The sequence below is a fragment of the Kwoniella dendrophila genome, chromosome 10, assembly GCF_036810415.1.
Source record: "Kwoniella dendrophila CBS 6074 chromosome 10, complete sequence".
NCBI classification, from domain to species: domain Eukaryota; kingdom Fungi; phylum Basidiomycota; class Tremellomycetes; order Tremellales; family Cryptococcaceae; genus Kwoniella; species Kwoniella dendrophila.
The window spans coordinates 772306-793108 of NC_089485.1; the positions used below are offsets into that span (position 1 = coordinate 772306).

General features: G+C 39.9%; 3 protein-coding genes across 3 annotated transcripts; all 3 read right to left on the reverse strand.

The window, feature by feature from the left end:
* Positions 1-132: 132 nt before the first annotated feature.
* Positions 133-12571, reverse strand: L201_007239 (uncharacterized protein; the record flags this gene model as incomplete). The annotated part of the gene is made up of 18 exons (XM_066222950.1): positions 133-240; positions 316-450; positions 521-714; positions 793-970; positions 1032-1341; positions 1400-1602; positions 1664-1864; positions 1926-2516; positions 2578-2851; positions 2936-5613; positions 5678-7817; positions 7871-8994; positions 9051-10273; positions 10330-10924; positions 10981-11109; positions 11167-11937; positions 12007-12170; positions 12256-12571. The coding sequence occupies 18 exons, from the start codon at positions 12569-12571 to the stop codon at positions 133-135; spliced, it is 11334 nt and encodes a 3777-aa protein (XP_066079047.1).
* Positions 12572-13420: 849 nt separating this feature from the next.
* L201_007240 (uncharacterized protein) lies at positions 13421-15001 on the reverse strand (the record flags this gene model as incomplete). Its single annotated transcript, XM_066222951.1, has 4 exons — positions 13421-13618; positions 13711-13791; positions 13858-14668; positions 14829-15001. The coding sequence occupies 4 exons, from the start codon at positions 14999-15001 to the stop codon at positions 13421-13423; spliced, it is 1263 nt and encodes a 420-aa protein (XP_066079048.1).
* Positions 15002-16633: 1632 nt separating this feature from the next.
* On the reverse strand, positions 16634-20228 carry L201_007241 (uncharacterized protein; the record flags this gene model as incomplete). Its single annotated transcript, XM_066222952.1, has 4 exons — positions 16634-18072; positions 18131-18341; positions 18417-20049; positions 20116-20228. The coding sequence occupies 4 exons, from the start codon at positions 20226-20228 to the stop codon at positions 16634-16636; spliced, it is 3396 nt and encodes a 1131-aa protein (XP_066079049.1).
* Positions 20229-20803: the final 575 nt, after the last annotated feature.

Below are 20803 nucleotides of genomic sequence, written 5' to 3' on the forward strand. Positions count from 1 at the left end.
TTCAAAGGAAACATATATATGAGGAAACCAAACGGAAAAAAAAGTATAATATGTAATTAACAAGAATGGTAGCGAATCATTATAAGTTTTAATTGGAGATAAGCTCAGAATCAGATGTAAAGATGATATCATTTAGAACCAAGCCATATAAGTTTCACTCATTTGAGCCAAATTCAATGGTGCTGTAGCTTGCGAGATGAGAGTTACAATAGCATGAATAGCAGGTGGTGAATTTGGTGTCTAATTTTGAGTAAAAAGATTGGAAGAGTCAGCTATCATGCATGACCTTATGAATCAGAATGTTCAACAACTCACCTTATCTTTGTTATCACCAATATAACCCATTGTACCTGCTCTTCTGATAAAGTTTTGAACGTTACTGTATACGTGATTAATCAAAGGACTTTCTTGTCTGGAATCTTTCATATAGGTATTATGCCATATGAGTAACTAATGAATACAATGGTTTGATTAGTACAAAGTTCCGTTTCAAGTAAAGGCTTTGTGAACAGTAACTCACCTCATCTCTGACAAATAGACACAAAGTTCCAGATAGATCAAACTCAGGAGTAGTCAAACACCTTGCTATGGCTGTACAAGCAGCAGTAACAACACCTTCTATACCCACTCTAGTGATGAAGTTTTGCATATTGGGTGTAAGTCTGAATGGAACTTGTTCTTGAGATGCTATAAGTGGTTGTCCAGGTGCAAATGCTAACGATGAAATGAAGGTAATTAATTAATAAGGTATAGTCATTAAGAGGAGATAGGCAGCTAGTTTCGATAACTTACCAGGTAAAATTTCAGTCATATACATTAAACCTGTCTTTCGACTTATATAGAACCTTGATGGGGTTCTATTACTTAAACAGCAGACATAGGTGAGGAACATGGTTGTAGCGGTTTGTAAAGCGAATTGTTTCCTCATTAACCAAAGTGATTCTGGATTATCCATTGTTTTAATCATATACTAGAAGATGATACGCATTATCAGTTGAGAAATTCTGTAGACTTGAAAGGGTTGAACTTACATTAGTCATTATATTTTCTGGAACCATTTTGGTTTGAACTTCCTCCATAACTTCAGCTTTCAATTGGAAAAATCTAGGATCGTTTCTTGGTATAGCTGGATCATGTAATTGTTTGATTCTATCAAAGTATGCTAACGTAGTATCTTCTCTTGACATTCCTTTTGATGCAGAGTAATCTTCGAAAATGTCTTGTAAACTGACATAAGATGAATCTGCTTGTACTAATCGAAGTTGAGGTGCAAGTGGTGTAGCTGTTGGAAGATGGAATTGAAGATTTCGTCGTCTCGATTCCTTTCTTCTCTTCAACACACTATATCCCGGAATACATGGATCAGCTAAACCCGCTGATTGAGATCAATCTAGCTTACCTGTTCATGATACGGAAAAGTTGGGTGAGTCTTTCTTCTCTTCTGCAATGTCTTGCAGCGGGCATTTGTACATGGAAGGTATACGAAGAACCATTATTACCAACCATAGTAATTCTTCGGAAGCAGTGACCATGTCCTCGACCAAGTTCGGCTTTCGGAGCGAATCTAGCGATCTTGATAAATTCTTCACCCTGATCAACATGCTAAAAAGATCGCGCAGTCAGCATGGTAGTCCTTCGAGACACGATAGTGAGAAGCGCTTACATGAACATATTGACCAGGGATTTCGACGTCATCGAATTTGGTATGATGGAATTCTGTAAGATTGCAGCCGCCTTGATCGAGAGGTTGTACTTTAGATCTGGCATCAAGGTTCTTTTCGTAGAAATCTCTCCATCTTTGAAGTCTCTTAATATATTCACGTAATTTAGGCATATCTTTCATGAAATCCTTTTCAATATTAGCCTAAAATGGAAACAATCAGTACAAATAATCATCTCGATGAAACAGAATAAGAAGAACTTACTTTTAAATCACCATTCAAGTTGGTAGCGAATTTAGCTAAATTATCTTTAGTTTGAGCTGATAATTCACCATCATCATTTGGTAAACCATTTCTGCCACCCCATTGCTGCATTGCATCAGCTAATAAAGCAGAAAAGAATCGATAAATATCTTCATCTGAATTGGGTTTAGCTCTTAATGAAATTTGATCAACCATTTTTTCCATTGTTAATGCTAATAATGGGAAAGCTGTTTTGAGCATATTCATAATTTCATCAACATGATCCCATGGTTGTCGTGGTGGTGGTGGAACTTGAGCTGGAGGAGCCATTGTGCCATTTCCATTCGGTGCACCATTAGGTTGGGATTGTTGATCTCCGTTCGTTGCAGGAGTAGAAGCATTGTCACCGTTCTGTTCAGCTTTAACACCTTCCTTGTTATCATCAGAAGCAGGTTTGTTTTCACCCGCAGCTTCGGCAGCTGCAGCAGCGTTGGCAGCGGCGGCTTTAGCTTGTGCCTCAGCTCGACGTTGTGCAGCCATTCGAGATTGCATTTGTTGTTTCTTGATACCAACAAAGTCCTCTCGAGATACTCGTAAATGGAAGAATAAAGCCTACATGAAAATGTATGTTAGTTGGACTCACATTTGAAAATATGCAGGTATGCCAACTTACCTGAGGGAATTGCTTGGCAATACGCAATAAGAGTAATCTAGCTTGTTTAGCTTCTCTATGCGAGAGAGACATCAATAATTGCGGAATAAGAGTAATCCAATACCAAATGACTAGATCTCCTTTATAATTTTCGAAAGCTTTTGAAATGGTATTTCTATTATCATCTAACCCTAATAACCATAGTACCCTTAAAAGTAATCCACGGGATTTATGATTATTATATAAACCTGACGCTTGTAAATAACATGAAACAGCTGAAGAAGCTAATACAGCTCTATCATGTGCATATTGATCTTGCCATTGTTCTTCAGTTAATTTTGGTTTGTTCGGGTCATTTGAGTTTGTGTCAGGAGGTAACCCAGGTGCAGTTTCAGGTCTATCTCTATATAACTTATCATTAAATCGACCCCATTCTGCCCATGCTTTAGGTAAATTCATATCCATTTGAATTGCATGTGCAAATTCTGCATTTGCTTCTTCATTTTGTCCTAATCTTGAAATAAACATTCCTTTTAGTGTTAAAAACTCTGCTTTTTGTGGTGGTGCAAAATACATCAAATTTGTTGTTGAGATATTTTCTAATCCATCATTGAATTTATCAGGTTTTTGGAAGAAACATAATGCTTGTTCACGTAATTTCAAGAAAGCTTCTGAGATTTCAATGTTAGGTAACATGTAAATCTTATTTAGAGATACACTACAAACATCTAATAAACCATGTCTTCTCGCAACTTCACCAAATCGATTAATCATCCATGCAGTTTCATGGAAACCTCTATAACCGAATGTTGCTGTATCTCCAGGGGGAATAAGTGGGTGATAGACTCTAGTCACTGCTTGGAAGACATGTTGACGCCAAGCGAGAAGATCACTCCATACACTAATATCGTCCCAGAAATTGGGTAATCGATCACGCCAAGTTTGGAAGATGGTCTTTAGATCACTGTTACATCTCATCTCTAGATTCTGTTGATTTGTCATTTGAAGAGAATCAAATACTTGAGCAGCTTCAGTAAGCTCTACACATTGTTGGAACATTTGAAGTAAAGGTAAATGAGCGTTGGTCATATTTGTAGGTAAGCTGACCCATTTTCGGAGGGTCACTTGTTGAGCTTCATCGAGCACACGGAAGAATTCGTTGGGTGGTTCTCTGGCAAGATGAGATCGAAGGAGAGCGACAAACGCTTCGAATGTCTTTCGTCGAGGTGTGGGAATATCGGAGATTCGAGCTATGTTCTGATCAATCATGTCTCTATCAGGTGAAGTCCAATCGGAAAGTCTCCAAGCGCATTCTAATAGTAAATCGGCATCTTGATCGACTCTAGCTAATTCCGTTAAATTCTCCCAATTTTGCAACTTTTGAGCAGATAGGATCCAATGATCTTCCCAGAAACAATATTCATCTTCAGTGAATGGTAAAAGATTATTTCTAGCTTTAATTTGAGCTTGTTCGTAAAGTTCGATTGCTTTTGGCCATAATCCGTTTTGCTCGTATGTTAGAGCAGCTGTAGTTTCAGGGAAGACACATCGACTTCTTGCTAAACCATAAAACATATCCTCTTCACATAATTCAGCGTATAAATCGCTTAAAGCACTGGCGCAACTTTCGCGTAATTCATCGTCTGCTCTGTAAATATCGGTGAGTTTCGTCAGGATTTCGAACCCAACATACCAAGCATTGTAGGTTTTGGCGAGATATTTGACGAGTAAAGGTGGAAGAGTGATTGCGGGTTTACAAGCGAAAATACCGTCAAGGAAAGTTTGAACGACGTTTGGTCGCATTTCAACTTGTTTGCGGAGGTACTCTTTGGAAAGAAGTTTGACAATGTATGGTGTGACGGCTGTTTGTTGAGCTCTTGTAAGGGATGACCAACACATAGGGAATATATCGATCCATAGTTTATTGGCCAAATCGTTATCAAGGTGAATGAGGCTTCTTGCTGGAGTGATGATATCGCCAACAGAAGCTGAATGAGCCATATCAAAAATAGGATCAGAATCCAATAAAGTAGCTACAGGCTTTTTGACAAGTTTATCATCATGATCAACAATACCAAGTACTTGACTGAGAATTTGAGGAATCCAATAACAGTCTGCTAGAGTATCCCAATTTTGAAGTGAATAGAGGTATTGTAATCGACCATCAAGGGATCTTGGAAGACTCTGTTCGAGTTTGTCGAGGAATTTAGCTCTTTGTACGGCATTCTTTGATTTGGTACCAAGTAAGAAAGCGGGTTCTAATCGATGGGTGATATCCGTACCACGAAGTTTATCGTCTTCGTAAATTTCATATATAACATCTAGATATTCTTGGAATAATTCATCATCCCTTTGTTCGAAGACTGGCATTTTCAATAGTATACCTGCTTTTTCTTTACCATGTGCGGCACCTTCACCATCTTCAATAACCCAGTGTCTGACAAGTTGTAAGACGTACCGGCATAAAGCTGGACTGAGAGATCGTTCGATAAGAGTAGTGATGATACTGTAAAGATGTTTTCGTTGTTCTCGAAGATCACCAACTCTATCTCGTACTATATCAAGTACGGAGATGATAAGTTTGGCTGTTGAGTCGGGGTCGTTACCATGTTGCGGTGGATTGGCATTACCGGTATGTACTTTGACTAAATTACCGAGTACTTTGAGCAGTGCTGAACTAACGGTTTCAGATTGAAGGACTTTGGTGTGAGTTTTAAGCCAAGATCGTAACAAGAACAAGGTTCCAGGAAGGTTTGAACTTGATCTTAAACTGGATACGAGTCCATCATTAATGGCATTCTGAACGAAAGTGAAGAGAGCCTTTGGTTCGGGATCTGATTCAGCATTTTCATCGGCTGGCATTTCGGCGAAAAGATCGGCAGTGAGTGGCGCTACCACTTCATGAAGTTCAGTTTCATCGGATACCCAAACTTTTTCCAGTAATTTAGAGAGAAGTCCAAGGTTCGCTCTGACCCAATGATGATCTCGGACAGCAGCGGCAGCAGCAATAACCTCTGTAGAATTGGCAACAGTGGTTCTGGTATTATCATTGATATCCTATATATAGAAACGATTAGTTGAGCATTAATATTCAGGTGATAAAAGATAAGAAACAACTTACCTGAGTCATTGTTCTTTGGAAGAAACCTAATTTGACATGAACATTAGGTAAACCTTTTGGACCTAAAATCTCCTTAAACAGATCTAAAGCTCTTCTAGTCAAACCATTTCTAGTAACTGACTCTGATGAAGTTGAGACTAATCTAAGTAAATGTGCAGTCATCAATTCTCTAACTTGACCTGGTGCCGCCCAACCACCACCACTGCTTCCAGAAATAGCTGTACCTGCTCTATCAATCCTTTGTCTTTTTATTGGTGATTGTTCTGCTAGATGATCATTATTACCAATAAGTCTCTTTGGTCCACCAATGCCACTACCACCTTCATCAATATCCATTAATTCAGCATCTCTAGCTGCCATACGTTTCTTTTCCCAATTGAATATCAATTCAACTATATCTACGGTAAGTTTCTTCAGCTCTGGTGTAGCAGCTTGAACAAACGCTAATTTTGATAGAGAATTAGCTACATGTGGGACGTATAATTCTCTATAATCGTAGAATAGATCAGGATGGTTGACCAGAAGTTCGCAAACAGTGACAAGTTGATTGGTGGCGTGACCTTCTTCGATAAGAACAGTTCGTAACAATTTTGCCCATTCTGGCGTACCGCTTGCTGGAGGTGGATCTCTAACTGAAAGTGATGAAGCAAGAGTGTCGATGGCTTGCCTGTATAAAGTTCGATTATCAGTTTCTTTCAATCTTAATACACCTGTCCAAGTGAGTCTAACGAATTTGACGGGAGTTTCGTATGTAGCCATGAATCTAGCAGCTAAAACATATGCCATAAGTTTGACTGTTGGTTCGAGTAAATTGATACCCATCCAAGCAAGTTTGAAGATTTCCTTTCTAGCTTCATTCACTTTAGCACTACAGTGCTGTACAAGCAAAGTAGTCAATGCGAATACCTCGATAAGGTGGGTGTCTTCCCTTTGTTTGGCAGCAGCAGTAGCGGCTAAAGGTCTCCACATGAGATTGGCGATTTTCTGTACCAATTGAGGTGAAATGATAGATTGATCAGCGTTTGGCTGTGAAAAGTGGACTCGAAGCGTTGGGTTGACGATAACACGAAGCGCATTGGTCTTGAAAGCCCATGAAACACTTTCTTCTTCATAAAGACTAAAGAAGTATTCGATAACCTCTTTTCGATATTCTAGAGAATCGACCAGAGCCACTTGCTGATATAGGAAGAATGAGACATGCGATCTTTCAAAAGATGCTCTAACTTCATATGCTTCAACAACATGGAAAAGTAAAGCTACATGACGTTGATTTCTTAGACTTGTCATGAACATCTCCAACAATAAAGAAGGCATTTGTTGATAATGATAACTTGTCATATCAGTTTTGAAATCTCTTGATTTTGAAACGATCATTCTCCAGACATTGACTAAAGGCTCTAAAGCTGGTTCACCATCCAATAACCAATTTGGTGAAACACGAGATAGTTCTCTAACAAGATACAGTCCAGGTAAAACCATATCAATATTCTCTGCTGAACTGAAGCATAATTGACAAAGGGCTTCTGCTTTAGTACCTAATTCTTCAACAAGTTTTGGTGCACAACCTGAAGCGATTATATTTCGGTATGTCCAAACGTATCTCGGGTTTCGGATGTTATCCAAGAGGTTTTGTGCACCATTTTGATAATACCTGTTCAAGTATTTACCCAGGTTTTCAGTGAAAGGACCTGGAACAGATTGGTGGAGGACTGATTCAACTTCAACAACGTTTGAGACGAGATCATTCAAATACTGAATTGCGTTGGATGGTAAAAGACGGAAAATATTGACTAAACGAGTCATTCTTGAGATATCTGGATTATCGTCAAGGGGTGAGAATGCAGCTTTCATGAGCATTTGGTGTTCACCAAGTGTTTTGAAGTGATCTAAAAGCTTGATACCAATTTCTACTTTGAAGTAATTGGTTAAAAGCTCTAAAAATCTTGCTAAACCGTCTAAACCAGAAACACTCAATCGTTTGGCATCGGCTAGGTTGACCAAGATGGGTCTAAGACCTTGTTGCAGGACATCCTTAGGTAATTTGTTTTGTTGTTGCAGGACATCCCTTAAACCATCATGGGCTACATCAACAATATCTGGATTGGTAGAGTAGACATGCTTGAAGTAAACTTGAATGATTCTGCAAAACAAGGTCAGCTAAGGGATTCACCACAGGATTATCAGCGGACTTACCGAGCACGTAATTGAGCCAAAGTAGGTTTATTCAAGAAATCCGGAGCAGACATAGCTGATTTGAGTAATTTCAAACAAGAAATTCTTAATGTTTTGAGCCAGTTCTCTTGTTTGTGTGTAGCTGGTTTACTAATCAAATTGGCGTCGTCTACATCCGCTAGAGCTAAAACCTCGTGTAACAGTCTAGTGAATTCTTCTGAAGTATCAGGAACAGAAGGTCTGAGGTCCATTAAGTAGGTAACAGCGTTGATGTTGGCGACTTGCATGGCGAAAGGTAAAGCTCGAAGTGGTTTTGAATAGATTGGACCATGTTCGGTATTAAGTAATTTAGCTTTAGCTATACCAGTAATCAAATCTGGAATTGATTGTAAGGTAACTTCAGCTAAAGTCTGTATACATTCTTGAGAAGCTCTTCTTGCTAAGGGACTTTGACTATTTAATTCCGAAACTAAAGTTTCAGCTAAACGTGATAATCTTGGTTTACCATCTTCTTGAGATTGACAAGTCCTCAAAAGGTGTTTGATCAGATCTATCACTTCTTCAGATGTTTTAGGTGTATCTTTTGGAGCATCTCTTAAACAGAATAATAAAGCTCTAACGAAATCTAATTCAAAGTCGATGATCATCTTTCTACTAAGATCGATTTTATGGACGAAAGCTGACATGGCAGTGACTCCGGCCATCTTCTTTGACCAATCTTCTTCATGACATAAACTGACCAATCGATGAGCGAGGAAAGCGACCATTCGTTCGAAAGATCTGGAACCATCAACTTTTCCAGCGAAGGAAGGACTTTGAGCCAATTCTTTGAAATCGGTGACGATGGTCGCCAACAAATCACTCAGTCCAGGTCGTTCTGCAAGTTTTGAATCGTGTAGAGTAGCGACAAAACAGTCTGCCAGAGCATTTGTGAGGGGTAAAAATCTTTTTCGAGAACTGTCTGGGAAAGGTTTGGCGTTTGGATCTGTACTTTCGGTTCTTCCAAGTTCAAGGGCGAAAGCTCTTCGACATAAATTCCTGACAAATTCAAGTGCTTTTTCACCGACTTTCGGGTTCCCGCATGCTAAGAATAGACCGGTCATTACATGCTGGAAAGTTGCATTACCCTCCGGACTAGGTGCATCCTAAACGAGAACGATTAGTACGGTTTTCCATATAGAGATATATCACTAAGACTTACCTGTTGGAAAATGGTCAAAGCCGCATACATCATAATCTGCAACCCATCTTCTCTTAATACTTGACCCTCATCCGCTAAAACATTACTAGCGGTAGAAACTAAAGGAGATAACTGAAGTTGATGTTTTGGGCTCAAGCCGTCGAAAGTAATTGGTGCTATGAGACGATCAGTAAGGAGATCGAATTCAAGTATAGTATCTACTTCTTGGAATCGTCTGTTTCTACCACCAAGTTTACCTAGAATCTTCAACGCAGCATTTGCGTGACCCCTGTTTGATGGTATTGGCTTGAGGAGTTTGTGAAGAGCAGCCATAAGACTTCGAAGGACTGGTCCCATGGTGGGATCAAGGAATTCAGCAGTAAGGTTATCGATACATAATTCTAAAGTTCGTAAACCTTGACTAACGAGATCGGGTCCAGCACCTAAAGCATGAACAAGTGGTTTCATCAAGTAGCTGAGATGAGGCAAAAGGTTGGTCAACCGAACAGGCACGGTAAGAGTGAGTTCAACGAAAAGATCGCGTTGACTATCATCAGCAGCATGTTGAAGGAGGTATGCCAAGTTGTCAAGCATTTCTTGCAGGATAGGTAATACCTCTTTATACAATGCTTCGAATCTACCTCCACCAATTGACCTAAATAAGGCTCTCAGTATTTGATAGTATATGGCCGGATCTTCAGACTTGGCTGCATGTTCGAAAGAGCTCATTATGAGCTTCTGGAGGTGCGGCACCAATACGACCTCGTTGTTGGCAATATAAGTATTGATAGCGAGGAAGGAAATCTTGAACATCTTCAAAGTAAAAACCGCCTGAGGTTTATCCATTGTACCTAAACTTTCCAGGTTATTCATCAAATGCTTGAGAAGTATCGCTACTAGTTGGTGAGATACACTTTCGTGCGTGATGAGCATTTGCAGTATAGGGAATATTTGAGCATTCGTTATAGCTAATTCACTGAAAAAGGCCATATGACTAGTCCAGACTTCTGCAAAAACGTGAGGCTCGAATAAAAGCAGAATTTGTGATAACAGTTCCAAAGCCTCTTTAGGTTCTCGAGGGTCCCGTCCGATAAAGTCGAAGATAGCTAAACATTTCAAACTATGTTCGAAGAATTTGCTCAAGAGTTCACCATCCGGCTGAGGGGCTGGACTGTCACCTTGTCGAGTATATGTGAGGAGAGTTCGGAAGGTGTGAAGCAGTGTTTTGAATAGATATCGAGATTCTGCAAAAGAATGTTAATCCAATTTGCTCATTAGATACAAGTAAGATTGCGCTCACCTCGACAGAATGATTCCAGAGATTCATTAGCATAAGCGACAGAATGTACTGGCATAGCTTGTTCGATATCCCTCCAACCATTTTGCATTTTATCCTCAGCTGCTTCTTTAGCCGAATCTTCCATTTTGACATCACCGTCAGTTTCTTCTTTAGCTTTTCCTTTGCCCTTATCTCTTAAACCAACGGCTTTCAATCTATCGTGCGCTTCTGACATTGCCGTCAGTTTTTCTAAAAAGGTGAAGAATATTCCTTTTATTATACGAGCGAATTCTGCGCTATCTGCTTTACTGTGTATCGAATCGATGATTGTGTTGAGCAATTTGGCGCACATTGTCTGGATTGAACTGTTGAATGTCGAATCGTTAAGGTTACAAGAGAAGACGTAGACGACTTGAGTAAGTTGTGAAAGGGGAAGATCATTTCGAACGTGATGTATAAGATCAGCTACGACTGAATAAGCTAGAGGCCTGAGTAGTTCTCGACTTGATACTCCTGTGCCGACCAATACTCGTTCTTCCAAAAGGACATCGATATAAGGAATAAAGCATGCTCGAGATTCAACGGTAAGGATATGACGGGTTGCGACGAGTAATTCCTATTACATGGTCAGCTTCTCGGACGAAGAGCAACATTGTAACAGCTGAAGCTCACTTTTCGTGTTCCGACGTCCTCTGGTGGACAATCTCTCAACAACCTCAAACAAGCCTCTGGGAAAACATCTACGTATTCTTTATTGTTCCCTTGATTCCCTCTTAATACATAAGCGAGGAAAGCCATAGTCTTTCAACAAAATTAGTACGACCTTGCTATTTTGAGAAGATCAAGAGAAATACTCACTTTGACTTGAGCTTTAATCAATTCTGCATACATTTCCCTATTTCCAATTCCGGCAGCTACACCAACGAAAATCTCACCTTTTTCCTTTGCTTCTAGATGAGCTAATCTCTGTGGTTCAGGTTGAATTTTGATACTATCTATAACAAGAGGATAAAAATCTAACATTGCGGTTTGCATGATTGATTTATATGTTTGAAAAATCAAAACTACTGCTATTGGGCATTCTGTTAGAACTTTTGGTGAATGTAAAGCATGAGGTAACATAGGATGTTGTGATGAAGATGCTTGTTGTGGCGGTGGTGCAGGCGCAGGTGTGGGAGCTGGTGCTGGGGCTAATGCGGGAGCAGAATTTGGTGCTGGACTGTCACTCGCTGATGTAGCTGGAGCAGGGGAAGGTACAGCAGGATTAGTTCCAGTAGATAATGGTGGTTTTACTGCTGAAGGTGGAGCTGATGATGTATTCGGTGTAGGTGCTGTCGAAGGTGTAGGTGCCTTTATACCACCAGTTGGTCCAAATTCTTTTTCCACAACAGCCTTGGTATTTGCATACATCTGTTTAACCAAATCTAAGAAAGGTTCAATATAAGGTTCCATCTGTTCTTTATTACTCCTTAATCCATCTATCATTATCTTAATACATAATAATGCATTTTCTTCATTCTCCAATTTTAACAATTTCACACATAGATCCATGACTGAACTCATATGATGTCTAAATGGTTCTGTATGAGGCAATCTTTGAAGAAAGGCTAAAAGCGTATGTCGATAACGCTAGATTACATCTTGTAAGTGGTCTGCCATGAAAGACAACAAACAGGAAACAGATAGGAAAAAACTTACCTGCTCGATATTATCTTTCATAAACGTTACTGATTTCTCTTCACCAAGAATAGTTATTAAAGCAGGAACGAAGATTGATAAATATTTTTCGTAGAAACCGAAATCTCTTGTACTTTCAGCTGAATCTCTTAACTCGAAAGCTATCTCTAGTTTCTTCCTTGTCGCTATTAGATTATAATTTCGTCGATTAGCTTTCACAACTTATCCCAATTGCATACATTCTTGGGTAAACTCGGAGTTTGAACATACCTATACCAGGTTCCAACAGTTGTGAAGCCATAAATTCACAATCAGATACAGTCAATGGACCATTATTACTAAAGCTTGGCGGAGGCATACTTATACCTGTACCGCCACCTATAGCTGAAACTGGAGCTGACGGTATTGAAGCTTGTGTTGGTGTAGGTGTTGATATTGTAGGTACAGGTGGAAGTGCAGATACAGGTGCAGGTGCTGACGTTGATGGTGCTGCTTGAGGAGTTTGTGTTATATTTGCAGCTGTAGAAGCTTTGCGTGGTCTACCACCAGGTTTAGCTGCCGAAGGTCCTGGCCCTGTCGATGACATTGTGACTGACTATATGATTAGGGAATTAGTCTTGATAGAGATTAAAGGAACGTAGTTTGTTATTTTTCCAAATAAAGTCGAAAACCGAAATAGGTGAAATCGGTTACTGGTTGATATGCGATTTCCTTATATTGATGATTTCCATTGAATCCTGTCGCTTTTTTGTCGATTTTTATTACAGATTTTAGTTGATGCAAATGTCGATCGTATACTCAGGCCACTTCCTGAGTGTGTTGAAGAATAATGTTTGATGATACACGATAAAGATATATGAGGAATTCAAATTATTTAGCAAAACATGAAAATGAAAATCAACGACGCGAGATCAAGGTTAAAGGCGGAGGTTAACGAGGGAGGGAAAGCTGAAGGGGGGGGGGGGGGGGGGGGGGATCCAGCAACAGGACACTCGAGAATTCACTCAAGGTCCATGGACATTTATATCGCCGTAAAACGCCGATCATCATACAGCACATAACATTCTGCATTTGCACTCTGCATCTCAGGTCTTTTAAGCTTAATCTTAAATACAATCGGGCAGATCCAAGGAAAGCTGAGTCTTTTATCTTCTGTCTGTCATCGTGCAGCTGATTGAGTCAATTTGCGTGAACAGATACCTGCATTGTAAATTGTATATCTTATTGCATAAGTAGAATTTTATATTTAATAACGAAACAAAGTTGGAGTAAAAGATAGGCAGCTACAAGAAATTACGAGCGAAAACAAAGAGACCAGCAAAAACAATTAACTTTTAATAAGAAGACTAGAAACGTCTAGATATGTTTTGATTATAACGATTTTATTTTACTGTTCGACATGAGAGAATATCCCTGTTGTAAACACTTTCCTCGATTAGAAAAGAGTGACTACACCACCAACAACAGCACCAATGATAGCGACTGCACCGCCCATGACTGAGGTGGTAAGAGCGAAAGGTTCAACTTTTAAACCAGCTGAAGTTTTACCTGAAGTTGATGTGTTACTTGAACCAGTTGGACCAGCAGCAGCTGAAGTAGCTGTGACAGGAGTGTTGGCTTCAACGGAAGTTGACTATAAGAAGATGATATACAAGTGATCAGCATCTGAGCGATCTTGTTCAGGCATCACAAAATACGTATAGCAAAGAATGGTTCATAACTTACAGCAGCAGCAACAGCGGAAGAGTAAGCTGATGAAGCAGCTTGAGGGTTTGAAGCGGTGTTGACGAGAACACCATCAATGAGCTGTAGATCGCATGAAGGGTTAGTCGTAATTCGTAACTATGCGTTTCCATGAACAAGGCCACTCACGTGAATAACACCGTTGTTAATGATAATATCACTTTGAACGATTTTAGCAGTAGAGTTTGCGGAAGTGACATAGGCACCACTTGAATTTGAAACGAATTTGAAAGGTTCACCACCTGCTGAAGTATAATTACCTGAAGCTAAACCAGTTGAATAAACAACTGTACCGTTGATAATATGATTACTTAAAACTGAACCAACTTGAGTAGCATTTAATTGACCTAAAGATTGTTGAATTGCACCGATAGCAGAATCTGATGGTGCAAAAATAGTTAATCCAGGTGATGAAGATAAAGTTTCAGCTAAACCTGGAATTGAACCTGCTAAACCAAATAATTGAGGTGCAACAGCAGGTAAAGCTTCAGTTAAGGTTTGAGGTAAAGATAAAACTTGATCAATTACATAAACATGTAAATTTGCTGCTGTAGCATTACCTTGTGCAGTGACATTTGATGTAGTTTGTACAATTTCAAATGAAGTTGCATTAGTTGAATTTTTAGTTAAAACTAATGGTGCAGAGAAATTTCCAGGTAATGAATAATTTCCACCTTTTAATAATGTTCTTGCGATAGTATGGTTTGGTGCAGCTTTAATTCCTGCTGATGTATATGTATTGTTCAAAATGTGGTAAGATAAGATTTGAGTTAATAATGCGGTATTACTTGTAACATCTTCTGAAACGTTTGAAAATGCTTGATTTGATGGGGCAAATACAGTTTTGTTACCTGATGCCAATGATCCAAGTAATGCTTGTCCTTCAGTGGTGTTGGCAATACCTTGAGCGACACCGACAAGAGAGGTGAGACCAGCAGAGCTATTCACAAGTGAAGAGATACCATTAGTAATGGTGTTTTTGTATATATTATCCCCCGCTAGATAAACAAGCTCTCGAGCAAGGTGCACAAAGCGAGATTCCTTTTTATCGAGCGCTCATCACACAAAGCAGAATGTTATAGGCGATTTCGATGACTCACGTTAAAGCACCTAAAACGGTAGTCAAGTAGTCTGTACCATTACCACCAGCAGCAGCTGAAGAAGATGCTGAAGATGCACTAGCTGAAGCAGATGCTGAGCCACTAGCACTCGATGATTGAGCAAAAGCAGTAGCGGGAAGCAATAAGAGTGAAGAGATGATTGATGCTTTCATGTTGATTATTTGACTTTTAATTTATTTTTTTTTATGTTTTTTTTTATATGTGAGGGAGTACTACACCGAATTATTCTATTAAAAAAATGGGATTGGGGAAGGGGGAAGAAGAAAAAAGCAGAACACAATAGTGGGCGAGTATTATATATGAAATACATTTCTTGTGTCCCGATCTACATACCCATTCATAAATCATTTTTAACTTGCTCGTAAAGATCGGACCGACCGTGTTCTTACAAGAAGGAGATGTCGTACATTTAGTATATGAGTACAGCACTACTCTGTGTAGGTCTTAGTATCATGGCCTGGGAGGTGTACTATATGTAAGGATAAGACAAAGAGTAAAAAGTACGTGATTTAGATGAATGGGACAGGATCACGTCATCTCTTTTCCAGTATATGGCTTGGCTTGGCTTTGCTCTTCTTTTCCCCACTTGTCACTTTGATTTTCCCCCACATTTTGGCTGGGACCTTATTCAGGGTACAAAGGCAAAGTGAGTCATTTGATTTCTGATCTACAGCCCAGCCTACAAAATCCCTGAATTGATGATATAAGCTACAGAGTAAAGCAGCACAAGAAGGCTAACCTTTCTGTCTTGGCCTGAACTAAGGCTAAGGTTACTTTTTACAATACTACTTTCACCATCGATCGTCGTGTACTTACATATTCGACGCGACTTTTGAGTTCCCGTCTTATATAATTGCGTAAAAAATCAAACTTCATAAAGGCATAAGAGGCTTTGCTACAATTCAATTACCATCGTGAATCAAAAGAAGAATGATGAAAAAGCACGTTACCTCAAATTGTCCGATATCATGATGGTGACAGAGCACGTATCAAAGTGTAAGAGAGAGGGCTTGAGCTTTTCTTTATCCAAATCGAAAGACATTACCATATAATTCATGCTTCAAGGTCAAAGATCGAGCCCCTCTTGTCTTGTATTCTACACAGATCAGAACACGCGAAATTCCATACTCCTGTGACCACTGTAACTTGCTGCGAGTATATCGTTATAGATATGACGTTATTGTCGATCCCGAACTCTAATCTCTATACAGTCGTATCCCCAGTTTTTGTGCAAATTAATAAACTCAACATCAGATCCCCTTCTAGACCGGTCAGTAAGATTTGACGGAAGGACCATTTTAAACTCTAATGATGTGACTGCGCAAGGCGTACTCTTACCACACATATCTCTTGGCTAAATCGAAGATACTGCGCATTTTACGTTCATGTATCCGCACTCATATCCGCAGTGCTTTTCAAGGCATATGAAATTGTGAGAGCAATTCTGAACGCCGATATTACTGTATTTGGGATGTCAGATTCATACTTTACTTGTTGTATAGAAGAAACAATCAATAATGCATGTGAATTGACGTGAAGGTATCGCTCTAAAAGAAACGGAAACATATGGGGGGAATGCCATTAGTAGAAAGATACAAAATTACACAAAATAGATGTACAGAGACTAACACATATTTGGAAGATCGTGAAAATCATTAATAGAGGAAAGGAAAGGATAGAATGACCATTGATATAAAGCAAAGAGCTGTTATAATCTGTTCTGAGAACGATAGTGCTGAAGAAGAGCGACATGTTTTTATCAGGAATGAGTTATCGTTCTTCATCTAAAGCATAGGTTGTTCCCATCCATCTTCCCCTTCACCTTCACTGTCAACTTGACCACTATGAAGTTGCTCATCCTCCTCTTCATCTAATTCATCATGTTCTAATTCTTTCCCCTCCTCATCTTCTCCTTCCTCTGCATTCCTCTCAAGTACACCTTCATCATCAAAAATAGGAGCGAAACTTGATCTAGACCCAGATCCAACTATGGCATTTGCCGTAGAAGCTATCATTCTATTATTTCTTGAAGATGAACTCTGACCTGAATGAATATGTCCAATACCCCCAATACCCATACCGATCAAACCTCTTGATGAACGTGGAGTCGGTGAACCATCTTCTCGTTCTCTATTCGATCTCAATTTTCTCAATCTAGTTCGGGAACCTTCTGCTTTTGAAGAAGATGATCGAGAAGTATTAAACGGGTTTTGTTGCTCTTGAGTCTGGAAACGTTGATGTGTTGGACTAGCAGTGAATGATATATGTGTACTTGAAAATGCTGGTGGTTGATTTCTTTGGGTGGATGTGTTACTTGAGCTTGAGGGATCTATATTGATGCTGGGAATAGGTAATGGATCAAAATTTGATGGTAAAGAATTTCTACCTGCAATTCTGTTGGATCTTCTACTTCCTGTTCCAGATCCACCAAAATGAGCTTTTCTACTGGGTGAGCTACCACTACCGCTATTAAAAGCATTAGAAGGTAGATTCATTCCTTCCGCCCATCTTTCCGAGGGTGTATTTGATATATTACTTCGATGTCCTCGATGAGAACGAGAAATTGTAGGTGATATGATCCTCATTTCATCGTCTTCGCTATCCACTTCAATTACTTCCCCTTGATTATGATAATCATCAGCAATTCTCTTCACGGTCTTTCTTCTGTTTCGGTTATTTCCAATTCGCAAATGTTTTTGCCATTCTGGAGTTCGAAGTAGATCTAAATTGTCATCGTCTATACCTTCGGGGAAAGGTGAATTGGAAGTTGTTGGAGCAAAGTTGAATACATCAAAAACTGTTTGACCACCTCTATTCGATGCGGCAACCAATAGATTACCGTTGAAAGCAACTTGCCATACTGAGCTGATACCGACGACTAAATCTCGGATGTATGTACCAGTCTTGATATCCCATAATTTCAATGCTCCGTCTGATCCAGATACGACTTTAGTTTCATCGTGTTGAAAACATGTAATAGCTCCTCCGTGAGATGCTAAAACATGCCTGACTTCCAAAGTTTCGGGGTTCCATACTCGTAGAGATGCATCAGCAGCTGCAGATACGAGGTAGTTTGGCGATATACCAAGGAGGCCGACAAGGGATGTGTGGCCTGTCAGAGTATGCAGACATTCACCGGTAGTTACGTCCCATACTTTGACGGTATTATCCATAGAACCAGATGCGCATCTATTTCGGTATTGATCATATACGATACTATAAACTGCGGAGAGGTCGGTTGTTAGCTGTGCCCAAAGGGTTGTCCACACCTGGCAGCTCACCTTTAGCTTCATGGCCTGTCAGGACATGTATGCAAGTACCCTTAACGATATCCCAAACTCTAACGGTCATATCATAAGAGCCAGAAACACAGATTTTTCCATGAGTAGCGAGAGCTCGAACAGCTTGAGTATGCCCTTCTAGGAGATGAAGGTGATAAGGGTTTTCATCAGGAGGAGGGGCGTTTTCGTCTTCATGATTGCCCGAAGGGGACTAAATGAGGAAAGAATATGTAAGTTATACTATTTACCATGTAATACATTCTATTGTCAGCCTTATACAACTTACAGCGCCAATATATGGTTGATCATCTTTTTCAGGTAATCTCCAAACTCTTAACGTAGCGTCTCTTGAACCAGTAACGATCATTGGATATGGAGGTTGAAATTCTTTGTCTTTTTCGTTCCAAACAGGTTCAACGATTTGCAAACATCTTACAGTTGAAGTATGACCATTAAAGACATGAACTTGTTTCATTTCATCTAAATCCCATATCCTTACTGTACGATCAGTTGATCCACTAACCATTGTATCACCTTTATATTCTAATGTCCAAACACCACCTTCATGTCCATCTAACCTTTGTCTTAAATGCCCTCCCATCGTTTCATATACGTTTATAGAATGATCATCTGAAGCTGAAATTATTTTATCATCATCGAATTGTAAACAAGTAACAACATTTGTTCCGTGTCCTGAAAACGATGTGTGTTCAGGTCTTGTATGTAACCATGATTTTTGATTTTGGTATCTTCTTCTATATACGTGTTTCAATGGCGTTGATCGTTCTTGTTCATGGCTTAATCGTGATGGATTCGTGGCTGATAACATCCTTTCATCATCACTTGGTGTATCTTCTCTCAATCCAAAAGTTTGCGCATCTCGTTCCGCTTTCCAATCCAATGTTTCGTATCTATCCAAGATCTTCCTTTCTTCCGCTTCCTCAACCCCTTGCCCGTACCATAAATCATCATCTATTAAGCGCTGACGCCATACCACTCTTTCTGTATCTATCATTCTTCTCCATTTTCTACATACTCTCGAAGAGACCGCCAAACTTGCTCTATCAACTTTCCTAAGTATCTGGACAGCGACTTCGTGAGGTAGTAAAGCGATGAAATCTCTTTTCAGTGCGATAGATGCGAATGTCGATACTCGTTGGATGGTAGGCATACGTGAACGCCGTAGAAGATGCATCAAGAAGTGTTGCTGTAGGCGATCAGGGAGTTGATCAAATTGAGAAACCAAAGATGGTAGAGACAAGAGGGCTGCGACTTCCGCTCCAGATCCAAGATTTGGTGTTGAGGGTGAGGTTGTACTTATCGGTGTTGAAGGACCGGCTTCTTGTTCAGGCGAAGGCAGCGGAGATAACAGAGATGAATTACCAGTTTGAGGATGTATCGATAGTTCTTCCATACCTCTGATTTTCTTTCTGGGTGGACTCCTTTGTCTGACTATCAATTGTTCAGTTGCAGAGATAGGAGGTACATGGGTTTCAACTTTTAAACCTTCTTCTTGCCGGCTTCCAGGTCGGCTGAAGCTATGCGGTCTTTTTCGAACTTCTTTACCTTTGCTTTTGTTCAAAGCTTGCAAGAAGCCCATCTTCTCATCAGGTATCTGAGAAAGTTTGTTTGCAGCTGGTGAATCATAAGTAGACGTTATCAACGTTTTGGTCCATCCTGGGCCACTGGAACGTAAGGATCCGTCTGTACTTGATGTCATAGCGGATTCGTCTTGAACGACTACTCTTCGTCCTCCAAGATTAAGAGTAAAGAATTGCATTTCGGGAGGCGCAGGCTGACCGGCCAAAGGATATTGGTCATGTTTCAAATGAGTAGGAAGTCCAAGAGTTTCAGGTGAAGGTATTCGAGGTAAAACGATAGGTGCGAAAGAGGTAGTTGTACGTGTCGTGTGCGTGACGCTAAGAATAAGGTGAGGTCAACTATCACTGGTGCAGATGTACTGATATTGCTGAATCACAACTTACACAGTCTCCACTACAGCATCCTCCATCCTCAAGGTGGGTATACCATTTTGCCAAGCTAATCCTGCTGTTGTAAGTCCTCGACTTGAAGCTGTACGAGGCTCGTCGTATTCCATCATTAAGAGGTAATGATGGTCCTCAAGATATTATGTTACCAAAAAAATCGAGTAACAATTTGCTTGCGGTGCAAGATCAAGTCGAACCACTAAGCGATGGTAAACATGAGTTGATAAAGCTGTTAAGAAGCGATAATGAAATTTAGCACTGTGTATATGTCGATATAAAAGTCCATGGGATATGTGCACAAAAAAACAATGAAAGGGAAGTTAAAGGATCTTTGGGGTAGGGATAAAGGAGGATTTACACCTTAATACCATAAATGATATCCTTCAATACCTAATCCAACATGAAGGATAAAGGAGCGGGATTACAGCTGTAGCGTCCTAAATGGTCAGACAGACTCATCTAGCAGTATGCTTACATACAGCAGAGGCAAGAGATAGCTCAAAGACTGAGGTAGCCTTCCAGAAAAAGCAACACACTATACTTCGATCGAAAGCGAAGTAGACGAAGTGTAGGGATACCACTAAGGACGTTAAGCTTTGTCACTCACGCAATAGTGAACAGACACACGGACACGTTCCACAGAGATGAGTTGGACTTGTCTTGATCTTCTAATAGTAGCTAGACG